The sequence below is a fragment of the Hemitrygon akajei genome, chromosome 5 (assembly GCF_048418815.1).
Source record: "Hemitrygon akajei chromosome 5, sHemAka1.3, whole genome shotgun sequence".
NCBI lineage: Eukaryota > Metazoa > Chordata > Chondrichthyes > Myliobatiformes > Dasyatidae > Hemitrygon > Hemitrygon akajei.
In genome coordinates, this window is record NC_133128.1 from 39,709,575 (window position 1) to 39,723,570 (window position 13,996).

The 13,996-nt window shown below is 35.5% G+C and overlaps 1 protein-coding gene across 13 annotated transcripts in view; it reads left to right on the plus strand.

Annotated features, from left to right (window-relative positions):
• Positions 1 to 10,603, plus strand: part of bbx (BBX high mobility group box domain containing) — a 139,177-nt gene extending 128,574 nt beyond the window's left edge. For all 13 annotated transcript variants that reach the window (XM_073045285.1, XM_073045283.1, XM_073045281.1 and 10 more), the window contains 3 exons: positions 586 to 771; positions 1,406 to 1,613; positions 2,686 to 10,603. In XM_073045285.1, coding sequence (XP_072901386.1) covers positions 586 to 771; positions 1,406 to 1,613; positions 2,686 to 2,773 — 482 coding nt within the window. In that variant the 3' untranslated portion in view covers positions 2,774 to 10,603. The remainder of the gene's footprint in view (positions 1 to 585; positions 772 to 1,405; positions 1,614 to 2,685) is intronic.
• Positions 10,604 to 13,996: the final 3,393 nt, after the last annotated feature.

Sequence of the window (13,996 nt, forward strand, 5' to 3'; positions counted from 1 at the left end):
CAGATTGTACTTTATTTCAGCAGAGTATCCATTAAAGTGAATTACTGCTATAAATATTACTTCAAGGCGTTTGTTTTACTATTAGTTCTTAAAAGTCACGCTGCTTTGTGTTGCCAGTAATTCTAAGTAGCATGAAACCTTAGGAAGAGAAACTTAAAACAGTAGACCTCTGTACCATGATTTTGGAATTAAATTTTGAACTTTCTCTGATACAACTAAGATTAACAATACAATTTAACAATGTGTCAGATAATGAATATACATGCATATTTAGATTCTATTGAAGTGTTCATTTCAAATAAGGACAAACATTTTGCTGTTCCCTGTAATGTTACTACATATAATTAGGTTCCCTTTTAGATCAAATAGCTTCTTCAGATGGAGACACTAAGTAAAAATTGCTGCTTATGTGGACCATTTGTTTGAAGTCCACACAAAAATCAATAAGGGAGATCTAGCCATTAAGATATAACTTTGCATTAAATATATGTGTACACAGTCTCTGAATAAACTACTGAAGAAGCCTTGATTCAAGTTTACAGCTGTGATGTTTGTAGCTTAGCATAGTTGTTTCTTCTACTTCAGCCATATTCCCACAAGATACGAGCTCTGAAGAACATGCGGAGAAAGCAGATCATGCGCCATCAATTCCAAGCAGTCTACTAACGGTCACACAAGAACCACTCGTTGGCAGCCAAAAGCGCAAGGCTAGAAAAACAAAAATAACGCACCTAATCCGAACAGCTGATGGACGATTGTCACCTGCAGGGGGTGAGTACAACGTGGCAGATTTTAGTTAGTGGCAAAGAAACCAAGTTTATCATTGAGTACAAGCTGACTTGAACTGTTCTTATAAGAGGGAGGTATGTTATTTATGTAGTGTGTCTCGAGTTGTAAATGGGGCAGCTGTTCCTTGGAGAACATTGTGAAGCAGTAGTGGTTTATCAGTAAACCTGGCCATGTTCTCAATATTACTGTTCAATATGATCACTGTAACCCTGTATGATGTGATAAACTATATAAAGTGCACTGATGAACTTTCTATGCAAAGTTTCCTGAAATCCATGGGAACAGCAGCAGAAAATAGAAATGTAATTTCACCTTAAATATAGCTTCTTCTGGCTAATAAATATGAACAATTCTATTGCATCTTTTGGATGTTAAACAGTCCATATCACAGTCTCTGATCTCTCATGCATAAGCAATAATGAGAAGTAAGCATGTAGCTCCAGGGAAAGGTAATGGACAGATCAAACCATCCAGTCTGTGTACATGTATCTGCTAACATCATTAACACCACAGCACAATTGGCAGAGGCTTAATCAGTTGCGGAAAATAATTCACTTGTAATATGGAAAAGGAAAAGTGTGTAACATGTCTTAAAACTGCTGTTCAATTTCTGCAGACCTATCAAAGGAGAAGATGTTATGTAAACAGGAGAAGAAAAAGCAGCCAGAAAAGACAGATGCTTTGACTAGTGCAGTCAACTACGGTAGCTCAGAAAATGAACAGGTTTGCAGTATTTCACCGGAAGTGCAAACTACATCAGCTATCCCAGCATTCTTCAGTTTAGCTGCCTTGGCAGAGGTTGCGGCAATGGAAAATGCACACAGGTGAGAAATAAACTAGGTTTTGGTTACTGCATAATATAGAGAAACTACAGAGTGACAAAGAGAGCTGCTCAGCAGATGAAGACAATTTCAATAAATGGGTGAGAGAGCACACACCAAAATCATTAAATAAATTATTTTACAATCATTTTATGAAAATATGATAATGACCCAGATTAAGATGTTGCCAGTGAGGTACTCAAATTAATATCGACTAACAAAGCAAATTTGAGAATTTGCCAGATGAAGCTGAGACATTACAGTATAGCAAAGCTCCTGAGCCATAAGTGCCATTCCTGGGGGCCACTTCTAACACAGCAGCAAGAAAGCTTGCAAAGGCTTCCCCTATAGACAAGCTGTTAGTATATTTAATATATTACAATTTTAAAAGTTAGGATGCATATAATGATAAGGTGAATAAAATTCCTTAATTCCTTGCAGCTATTCATTTTTCACTTCAGTGGGGAAGATATCAGTGTATAAGAACTTATTCAAGTTGCGTGCAATTACTGTATCTTCCTACTCAGCCTCTGGACTCTATATGGAGGTCAATGTTGGTGCCCATCGAAGAAGTATCAAGAAGTTTGGATTTGTAGCATTTCCCCACACAATCCAGCCCATTAATACTTTTCACAGTAATCCTTTAGGTCTACGTTTAGGATAATTTTGTTGGTTATTTGCTTAACCTAACACCTCTGACAGACTCATACTAGTTGGGAGTGGGTACATGATATTTCCTCCACAGTAACGGGTCCATATTTAATATTTACTGCTCAGCTTTTCACCTTCCAATAGGACTCTTTGAGATTCTCTGGTTAGTGGGATCCTGTAGGAGACCAGAATAGGCAATCCAAGAATGAGGGCCCAAGATTGGGCTATCAGCTTGATAGTTTAATCAAAGCTTCACTCACACACCTACTTTTGCATATGTACACATAGATCCAGATACAGAAAGCTCATCACATTGCAATCAATTGAGTCCCAAGGAAATCTGGCCTTAGAATGCTATTAATTAAAACACTCCATCAATATTTATTTCTGCTGTGCTGATTCTCAGTTTATCTTTCATCTGCAGAGGCCAACATGCAGTTTCTCTGAACCACGATGGACAGCCCAAGGAAATGGCGCAAACGGCAGTACTTATCTCCTGTGCAGACCAATAATCTATGATTGATTTGTATCCCAACAAAATCTGCAACGGGATGAATCCGTAAGGCCTGATATTGACTGCATTGTGGGAATCTCACCTTTCCATGGCTGGACAGTGCAGGTGGGAGGCACAGTCTGAATAACGTCCCATAGACAGGCTCAGAATATAAACAAATGGGGTTAATCCAGTTTCCTCAGCTGTTGCACCCAATCTGAAGACAACTTGGTTATATAAAAGAATTGCTGTTACACAGAACAAAAGGCCATGAAATCTACTGGCAACTCTTGCAGTTGGACGCTATGCGATTAGAGTGTGAGCTACTCAGATTTGCTGCAAATTTTAGCTTTTCTCAAGTAACACTGATGCACTGTGCTAGTGACTAGATATCGTCAAGTTCTCTTTATTTTCCCTATTTTTTAAAAAGAAGCACATTATGATTTAAGTTTTACAAAAACTGTAATCATGAACTTCTACCTGATCACTGAAATGATGGTGGGAAGAAAGTATATTATTAAAAATACTTAACATTTTGCTCATTACATTAAGAAATTTTATTTCAACAGCATCTACTTAGTTGAAAATATCTCTTAATCTGTAGTTGAGTTTAAAAGCGAATCTGCCTCTGAACAGATGGTACATTTTTTTTACACACTGTTTTTGCTTGAGTTTTTTTTCCATAATGACTTCATACCTATTGTTTTCGCTTCATATTGCTAAACCTCACTGACCCTGCATTGGGCCAGTTTACTGGACATGACTGTTTTCCTATATACTGTCAAGATATGTAAAATAATTTGCTTATTTTTTTAAGCAATTAGGCACTAATAGTGGCATAAATCCTGTAAGCTTTTTAGGTCCCAACTGTTGCACTGCTGTGTTTTTACAGTGAATGATTATTATGATGGTTGTAGGGTTACTAATTCAGCAAATTACTGAAGAGAAATTCAGGTTTTATTTCAGGTTGCAGAAGTATATCAGCACAAAGAAATCAACATCTTCTGTCAGACCAACAGCTAGAATTACTGATGTTTTGTACTACTTTGTTTAAATGCAAAATATTTTATTCCTTATATTAGTTGAAGATCATGTTACCAGAATGGGAAAACAACTGGGGATTACAAAGAACATTTCAAAATAGTTGTTCAAATTTTAAGGATATTACTCTACAGTCTCAAACACAGTTCTTCTGCAGTTCAGTGAAGTCACAGAAATACAGATGTAATTATAAGCTATGGGTTGTATTTTATGGTTATTAGTTCAACATCTTGATACCGATAATCCTGAAAATAGATTAATACTGTGCAACCAGTAGTCTATTTTCAGGACATTCACAAGGATTATTTAATATTTAATAAGCACCACAGAATGGAATAGTACATGCTGTTCACAGAAATGAAACTTGGTTATTTTAGTAATTTTTTATTGGAATTTGCAATGAAATAGTACAGTTAAAATCAAACAAATTTTTCCAGAGCATTCCTACTGATTATCTAAACACTTTTTTTCTGGACTAGGTCTGAATTAATCTTAAGTTTGGTGTGACACTTATAACAGAGATGTTAACATGGGCTCATTTAGCCTTTGTACTGTACTAATTTTATACATTTGACAAAATGATCATATGCCCTACAATTTACATTTGTGAAGTTAAACTTCTGATTTAAAATTTAAACTTCCAGGATTTATGTTTTAGATTGATGAGTAGAATTAGTGAATCAGGCGAGTGACAGAATGGCAAAGAGCTTATGTGCATGTGCCATTATTTCAGAGTTCTAAAATAAGATACACTTAACAGTTCCTTTAATAAAACCTATTATAGATTCAAAAGTAATCTTGATTGTCAGGTTAATGTGCTTTTTCAAACTCAGTGAAGGAACTTGACTTGGCCTTGTGAACTAGACAGATGCTTTGAAGATCGAAAGTGTTTGCCTCAAAGAAGATTTGTGGTAACGTTGGTCATTCTCAGGACTTCTAAAAGTGATATAAAAACTTTCAGTAATGCCTTAAATGGTACAAGCCATCATGATCCTGTTTTTATTTAAATTTGCACTCTTGTGCTGTATTTGTTAATTATACTGACAGTTCTACGTTGCATCTTTACCCCAGGTATAATCTGTTAATAATGAGGCACAAATAAAACTATTGCTGAGGACTTGTACCAAATATATGACCAATGATGTCTTCCAACAGCATGTGCCACAGAGCGTAATAGTATGTGGGCAGCAGATGAAACCAGAAGTAAGCTCACCACGTTAGTTCTGCAGTGAAATCATAATGAAGAAGTGAGGTTGGGGATGCATGGGGAAAACAGTAACTGCGGTTATAGGACCTGGTGGAGGAATCGGGAGGGAATTTGATTCTCTACAGAATGCAAAGCACAGAAACCTGAATACATCTAATTGTACAACTCAGATAAGAGAAATAAATATATACTTCACTGTTCAAAGAAACTTCAGCTACTAGAGCATGTATTGTTTTCTTATTGGAAATGTACAACCGACCGCAGGATTCACTTAAATGTTGTGTTAGTTTATGGTTCATATTTCAACTTTGAATACTTTGGGAAGGTCATAAAAATGATTAGTAAGTTCTAAACATTGCCCAGATACATGAAACTGGTTCACCTGGATCTGCAAATATCATCCATCAAATCCTTTACCAAAGTGAATTTTTTGCTGCAAAGATTTAATCCCTAGGATGAGTTGTGGAACTGGCACATCAGCAATAGGGAATTTAATGTATCAGAATTGTCGATTGAATTGCAATACCAAACTAGCCATATATATTTTAGAAAGCTATGGCTGTATTACTGTATTCTGGGCTTCGGTCTTAACTGCTGACACAGAAGATAGATGCACTTTTCTCAACCAACAATATATGAAACTGTAAAACAAACATCCCAATTTTACTTTGAGCGCAATTTGAAATTTGCTATTAATTTTTCCAGTCACAGAGTACAGGGTATGATTAGGCATAAAGTAGCTGGAACACTCCATCCTGGTAACATGATTCTTTATACAATTGTATGCAGCTTTATACAATATTTTGTTTCTCTTTTCACTCTAGCTGTAAATAACATCTTGTTAAAGTTTTGTGAAATTGTCATCCTTCGCTTGTCATTAGAAATATTGTCTTTTCCTTGTTGTAGAAACCAGCTTCTGCCCAAAGTCTAGCTAATATTTAAAAATGGAGAAGTACACAAAAGTAACTGTATTTAAATGTTACAATGCTTTTTCACAAAAGTTGAGTATAATGATAAAAATGTCTACTTTTTATGCCTGACCAAGTAGAATACAATTCATTGTATTTTTGCATTAATTTGTTTGTTTTACTGTTAAGTGATGTTTCCATGACATTGATAGGTGGGGTATGGAGTTTAATAGTGAGCTCCTCGTTTGAATTATAGAAAGAGAGTGTGACTATTTTGAAGTATAGCTTATTGCACTTGATATCACTTTTTTAGCATGTGAAAAGACTGCAAAATTTGATCACCAATGTAGAAAAGTGTGAGTTCCTAAACCAGGTAATGGAATGCCTATCAGCTGTCCTGGTGCCTATTCTGGAAGTGTACCCATTTGCTTACAAAGAGCTTTACTATTCATGGATTGAGCAAAGCAAATAACAGGGAGAATTAATGAATCATATCTGTAGAATACTGCTTCTGTTTTCACTACAGTAAATTGTTATGTGAGAAGCAGTGGGAATAGCAAGAGCTATTACAGACTGAATGTACTGTTCTTGCCACCGTTGTGCAGTAGGATGGATATCGCTGGGTTTTTCATTGTGGCTCAATCTTTCCTGAAACATTAGCACACTTAAATTTTGCCCACTGTGCATATTTGAATGGACACATCATGTGAAACTTGGGTCTGTGCCAGAAATCTCTCCAGGTTTCTGCTCCAATGCCCTAACCTTAGAAGTTGTTTGATGAATACCCTGTAAAAATACAGTTCTGTGGGAGTAAATGTAGGAAGGCCCACAGTAGAAATTTAACAGCCAGGCAATTAACACTGATATGCACTCAACTTCATTACCATCTTTAAACAAACATATTTCTTGGGGATTTGTTTTGTTAAAGATTTGATACTTGATATAACTATTGGAAAAATTCATAGAACATTTATACATTGGGATTACATATTACCAAATTTTATTCTGATCATTTTTAAAATGCTGAATCATCGAAGGTTAGTTATTAAATCAGTTCAGAAATTATTTCTGCATAGAGAACATCCTATGATTATATTTCTTTTAAGTGAGTTGCAATAATAGTTATGTAAGGCTTCTAATTTGTTCCTCCTGCTGGAATTGTTTGTGTAACTAAAATGATATAATGATCTGCCAATCTACATGGTATTACAAGTTACACTGTTAGTTTTAGCAATCTAAGATTTTCCATTAATCTGCATGGGAATAGTCCAGGCAATTTCAGTCTGATATGTACAGAAGATTTATCTAATCCTTGATTTAAGTGTTTTATTTACAAAGCATCACATGCATAATTTATAGTAGCATATTTTAAATAGCTTTTGGTATTAAGAAATGCAATAACCAATCACTTTTTCTATTGTGAGTACAATGAATGAGACAGTTAAGGGTAGAATTGTATGTATATTTGGAGTTCATCCTCCTGTAGAAGAGTTAGAAAGCAATCGAGCAGTCTTAAAGGCATAACTCTATTACCTACATACAAAGACAAAAAACGACTAATTTTGATTGCAAACATTTAAATTTGTTGAAGACCAAGTTGATAAGTCACTCAATTTTTCAAAGCCTGTGTCATAAAAATGAATAATAATTTGTTAAACTGAGCATTAATAGGTTTATTGTTAAAGATTACTCTGAATAAGAATGGAAATGGCAGCACATTATTATTGTCAAGTAACTAATAATCATTCAGACAAGAAATCCTGGGATATTGATCTAATTTCATTGTAGATGTGAAAATATGCTTTCTAGATGGAATTTCATAATTCAGATATAACATGCACATCTTTATTGTAGATGTTTATTTTAAATATTAGAACTTTAACAGATAATATAATGTAATTTCTTTTTTACCTTCTATTGTAAGGCATAGCTTGAGAAACTCAAAATGTGCAGTGTCTGGAAGACAATTCTCTGGCCTTAAAATTACTTAAGTTTTTCTTAAATTGGAATTGCAAACAAAGACAGCTTTACAAAATTTAAACTTTTTAATATTGTTATGTCTTAGTTATAATTGCTGCAGTAACGATGTAGCCAAAGGGTTCATTTGTAGTAGTATTTCTTACACATTGTTTGAAGTTGAATGAAGAAAATGTTTACTTTTTAAAATATATATATATTGAAAGGAAAATAAGTCTACTGACCTAGTTGTGTCTACAAACTAACATCTTTTATATTGTACCCATTTGGTCACAGGTTGAAGCCTTGGCCACAGTAAACTAGTCCAGTAGAAATCCCAAATAACAAGAGGAATACAATGATAAAACATTGTCTGTGTAACGTACCATTAAAAGCATGGAGTGTGGCCTAAAAAGGGAGGCAGGAAGCTGTAATGCACCTAATCTATTGACCAAATGTATGATGCAATTTAATAATTTATAAATGTTTGTTTTTGGCCAATTAAAATGATTTCAGTAGTATATTTGTAAATGGTGGCTCACCAAGTAGGCTGAAATATTTAATTTTTTTTGGAAAGGGGTAGAATGATGTAATAATGTACAGTTGATTTTAATTTTAATACCAAAAATGCAGGGATGTTTTCTGATTCACAAGAAGTATTAAAGGAATTATATTTCATTAGAATAAAAAGCAAATTTATAAATACAGTAGACAGACTGAATTATATTTACTAACTTTGAAGACCAGCATTAATTTCTGTCACTATTCGAACCATTAGGGTTTAGTTAAAACAGTTTAAAGGAAGATCAGCACCTTGCGCACTCATTCCAGACCAACAGAGAAATGTTTGGGCATACTTCTAATAATTGTCAATTGTTTTTGAACTTCAAATTAACATTTCTAATGTTTAAATTAAACAAGGCTATTAACGGCAATATGTGTTTAATGCTTAAGAAAATTAATATCAGACCATTTGAAATAAATAACTGAATTAAGAGCAGACTATGCACACAAAATTGCATTGTCTGCAGTTTCAATTTTATACATTCAAGGCACTTGTTGAAAGACAGAATATGTCTATTTTATCCTTGAGTTGATGAAATAAATCAATTATGGAGCACAAGAAAACTTTAATTTAGTTTAATTGTTCACTGTCTTTCAAAAATGATCACATAGTAATTTTGATTCCAATTAAAATTTAGTCTGGAGGGCTTGTTTAAATAGTGCTATTACAATGTCATTCTTTTAAATGAAATGCCAACCACCAACCAACTTAGAAGTTACTGGAAATATTTGGACCACTCCCTTTTAACTGTTAGTTTGATGTGAATTTCTATTCCATCTGAGAGCTGGGAAGAATGCATTGGTGAGCTTTGAGGAAGCTAGGTCACTGTCACTGAATGAACCAATAATTTTGATATTAACACTGCATTAGGAAAAGGCCATAATTTTTTGAGATAGAGAGATCACAATCAACAATTCTTCCCTTCAGTATTTGGAGGTCTTTGGTGATCCAGATACTTTAAATCATTTATACCGGTAAAATGTAGGTTCAGAGTTTCGGGTGTGTCACTGTAATCATGAAACCAATAGAGCCATTATGGTAGTGTTTTGTTGGCAAATAATCCATTTACAGTTTGAAAACTCATGAAGGGACTGATCAAATTCATGGAAGACACTTTATACATACCTTCATTCATAGAAACATCTAAGGTAATTAAAAACATGATATTTCCTTTAATAATATTACTCATACAGACCCAAAGATCAGAGTCTGAGCCTGACCACTCTGCTCAGTGCTGGTTCCTCCTCCATAAGCTTACTTAACAGGCACTTTGGATGTTGTTGTCTCTGTCAGCAGACTCCCAAAGAGCAGGACATTCAATGGCTAGTAATCCTCCCATCAGTTCTGAAGCACCAAGATACACTGATGTTTAAAAGAAAAACAGCTAATCGTCAGTGTCATCTTGTAATTTGATCCAAATACAAAATCACAATGTTTGAAAGGGGCTAACTGTGGTTCCTAAGACGATGGCTTTTAAAATTGCTTGTAGGCTTGGTACACATTAGAAATGCACAGAGCAGTGATGATGTTGATGATCCTCACTATACTGAAATATTTGCCTTTTTTTTTACTCTTGTTGCAGGCAACAAAGTAGATGAAGTAGCATTTAACTGCACCGTTTAATGGAGTACCACAGTTCATAATATTAATTGAAAAGGTTAATAGTATGGCTGAAAGTAATTGCTAAGTCTTGCAAGGCACTGTGGTTCTAAGCTATTCATTTAAACATACTTGCGGTAACTGGGAGACTGCTATAGGTTCCTGAAAGAGTAATGCCAGTGACGTATAATTTCAAAAACATGAAGCAAAATTCTTGGTGATGTTAGGAGATCCCTATTACATGAGAATTAGTTCTTGTTACAGAAGGTGCCTGTGTATATAGCTCCTTTGTATTGCTTTGAGCAGAGTCCCTTATATATTTCTTACTAATATGCTCTGTAGAAATTGAATTCAGAAATTTTACTACTGATAATTAAGAGTTTAAAGCCACTAATTATATAAAAGTTGCATAATTTGACAGATGATCATTTTATATTGCGTACTGTTTATTGCCTGTCTGTTTAGTTTTGTGATTGAAACACAGTTTTCCTTTTCACTATGTTATAATGCTGTATGCTGCTGCAGTGTTATTCTCATTATTTCCAAGCAGGCAATAAAGCATATTGTACAGTATCATACAATTGAGTAAGATTATTATTTATAGCAAAAAGTTGTCTTAATATACAACCAAAGTCAATCCCAAAATCATTCAATCTACTGAATTAGTTTTACAGGAAAGTAAATGAATATGATTCATTCAATTCAACTAATTGATTCCGGATGTATAAATGTTTCAACTCCTTAGATATGTTTTCATTTAATACGAATAACTGTATCAAATTGCATTAAGTTACATTGTCGAGCCCCGTGTCTTAAAAATTAACTTGACTACAGGCATTGCTACAAGTCCTCCCAGATCTGGAAAATTTAGAATTGAGAAGTGATCTGTGAAGACTAAAGTTTCATGAGGTGCAACAAAAACTGGTCATTCTTACAGTGGATAAATCACCTGATCCAGATGGGATGTATCCAAACTTTTTAAGGGAAATAATGAAAATTGCAAAGAAATTGGCCAAAATCTTCAGAACATCTGTAAGTGTGGCCAAGCTTTAAACTGTAACCATTGGATCAGCGTTGAAGAAAGGTTACAGGGAAAAATCCAGAGGTCTGTTTAACCTCTGATGTAGAAAGGATTAGCAGTGATTTGAACATTATAATGTAGAATGATAGGGTAACTCAGAATGACAACTTGTTTAATGGGTTAACAGGTACGATGGGAGAAATGCACTTGATATGCATGATGAGCTTCTAAAGGCATTTGATAAGTTGACCAGCTTAGCATCAAAATTGTAAAAGCATAGAACAAAAGGAGCAGTAACAACGTGGGTATAAGCTTGTATTGAGAGGGAGCAGATTGGTAGTGAATAGGAGGCACACGATTGCAGAGGATGGAAATCTGGAGCAACACAGAAAAGGCTGGGAGATCTCTGCAAGTCAACCAATGTCCTCAGACATAAATGAACAGTCATAGTTTTAAGTGGAGACAATAGGTGCAGGAGTAGGCCATTCGGCCCTTTGAGCTAGCACCACCATTCACTGTGATCATGGCTAATCATCTACAATCAGGACTGGAAAGAAAGAGGGGAGATGGCCAGTCTAAGATGGAGTAAGAGCTGCCAGGTGAGTGAGGGGTGAGAATTGGAATATAGAAGAAGTTGGGAGGTCGTAAGTGGAAGTGACAAGGGGCTGAGAAGATGGAGAGGTCACTTGACCATGGAATAAAGGGAAGGCAGTGAAGAGGTAACCAATGGGAAGAATGTGTGGATGATAGGCAAATTGAGAAGGCAGGGAAGGGTAAAGAGAAGGGAACTGGTTGGATGAGGGGGAAATGGGGACAGAGTGGAATGGTTAATGCAAGTTAGAGATTGAGGTTTATGACATCAGGTTGGAGACTACCAATCCAGAATTTGAGGTGGTTTTCCTCTAATCTGTCTTGAGCCTCAACTAGTCAGTAGAGGAGGCCGTGTACATACATGTTGGTGTTGAATGGAAAATGAAATTAGAATGGCTGGCCACTGAGAAATCTGACTTTTACAGAGATGGAGTGAAGGTGTTCAATGAAGCAATTTCCTCCCATCTGCATGCCGTTGTGAATAGTTTTTTGGATGAAAAATTGTGTACAGTATGTTTCTAAAGGGCAGACCTCAGATCATGGCTTAATATAATTGACTGTGACTGGTATGTACAATGTCCAAATCAACATGACACAAAACTTGGAATAGTAGTGAACTATGAAGAGGATAGTAATGGACTGTGTAAGGATATAAATGTGCTGGTAGAATGAGCAAATACAGCAGATGAAATTTAATATTTAAAAAATGAAGTGTTTCATATATATAAAAGGGAAGCAATGTTATGAGGCATATTGGAATAGGGGTACAGATGCAAAGTTGATGAAAATGGGGTAAATCATGCTCCCAAACCTTATTATTCCATGAACAAATATCATTAAGCAAGGGGTCCGTGGTCCCTAGGTTAGGAACCCCTGGGCTAAATCAAGAAGATAGTTTTAAAAAACACACAGGAGCCTAAGCTTTGCAGAACACTTTATGCATTTTAATATTTTAACAGCCAAAACAGCACAAGATCTTAAGGTTCAGCAACTTAACCAACTGCAGGTTCCCCTCCAGTAGTCTCTCATCATCCTGATTTGGAAATATACTGTTGGCCTTTCATAGCTACCAAGTCCAAAACCTGTAAGCTCCTCCCAGCTGCATTAAAAACATGCCTTCAACAGAAAGACTATAATGGTTGAAGAAGGTACCTTCTTCAAAGTTATAATGGTTGAAGAAGGACAAGCTCACATACCTTAGCTGCATCCTCCCAAGATCAAAGTCAACAAGAGGTTAGCAAAAACAGGCTCTGCTTTTGGAAGATTGGGAAATGTGGAAACAAAGAGGGATCATCAGAAGGTGTATGATGCTGTTATCATACCCACTCCCCTTGCGAGATGCAGACAGGATACAACAGACATGCTAGACAACTTAGCCATTTCCACATGTCCTGGGTGCACAGAATATTTAAGGTCAACTAGAAAGACAAGATTCTGGACACAAAGATTCTATCCTAGACAAACATTTCCAGCATTTACATTTTGCTGAAAGAATATGTAATTGTGAACTTTAGTTAAAACATATTTATTGAATTAGAAACGGCACTGATCATACAAGACGTTCGGCTGATGATTTTGAAATAAAGATGAGTCTCTTTAACTTGCACAATGAAGTATAACTGAACATTAAAAGTACAATTTCCAAGGCAGTAACTGAACAGTAGCATGGTCATATGGAATGTGACCCAGAAACAGAAAATACTGGATAAGCTCACATTTTCCTTTTTGTTTCAGATTCTCAGCATCAAAATTCAAAGTAAGTATCAAAGTAGTATCAAATTATCAAAGTTATCAAATATTGAGAACAGCAATTGTAAACTCTCCTTGGAAGTGCATCTGTAGGTCATAGAATCAGTTCCGGAGTTGTGAGTGAAGTTACCCACACCAATGCATCTGCAGGCTATTTTTAGATGAAATAGAAAAGCTCAGTGAACTGTGCTGTGTTTAACAGCCGCATTCACCAAATAAACTGCACTACAAAGAGGGGACAAAACAGGCTGCTAGTAATCTAGAGCAAGAAGCAAATTGCAACTGTGCATTTGTAGAAGGAACTGGATAACTGGTGTCTGGACCAGATCAACTCAAGACGTTGACTCGCCATTTCCCTTTGAAGATGTTGCTTGTCCTGCCGAGTTCTTCTAGTAGTTTTATGCTATACAACAAAAATGTGCGAATTGGCAGGGCTCTAATGCAAGTGGATGCAGCAAACAATAACATGAAAGAATGCAATAATAACTACAAAACAAAAATAAATACCATAGTTTATATACATAGATAGATTTTGTGTCCATAAAGTGTTGCCAAGCTGTACGTAAGGTGACTGACAGGAAATAATAACGTAATGGTGGGGGTGT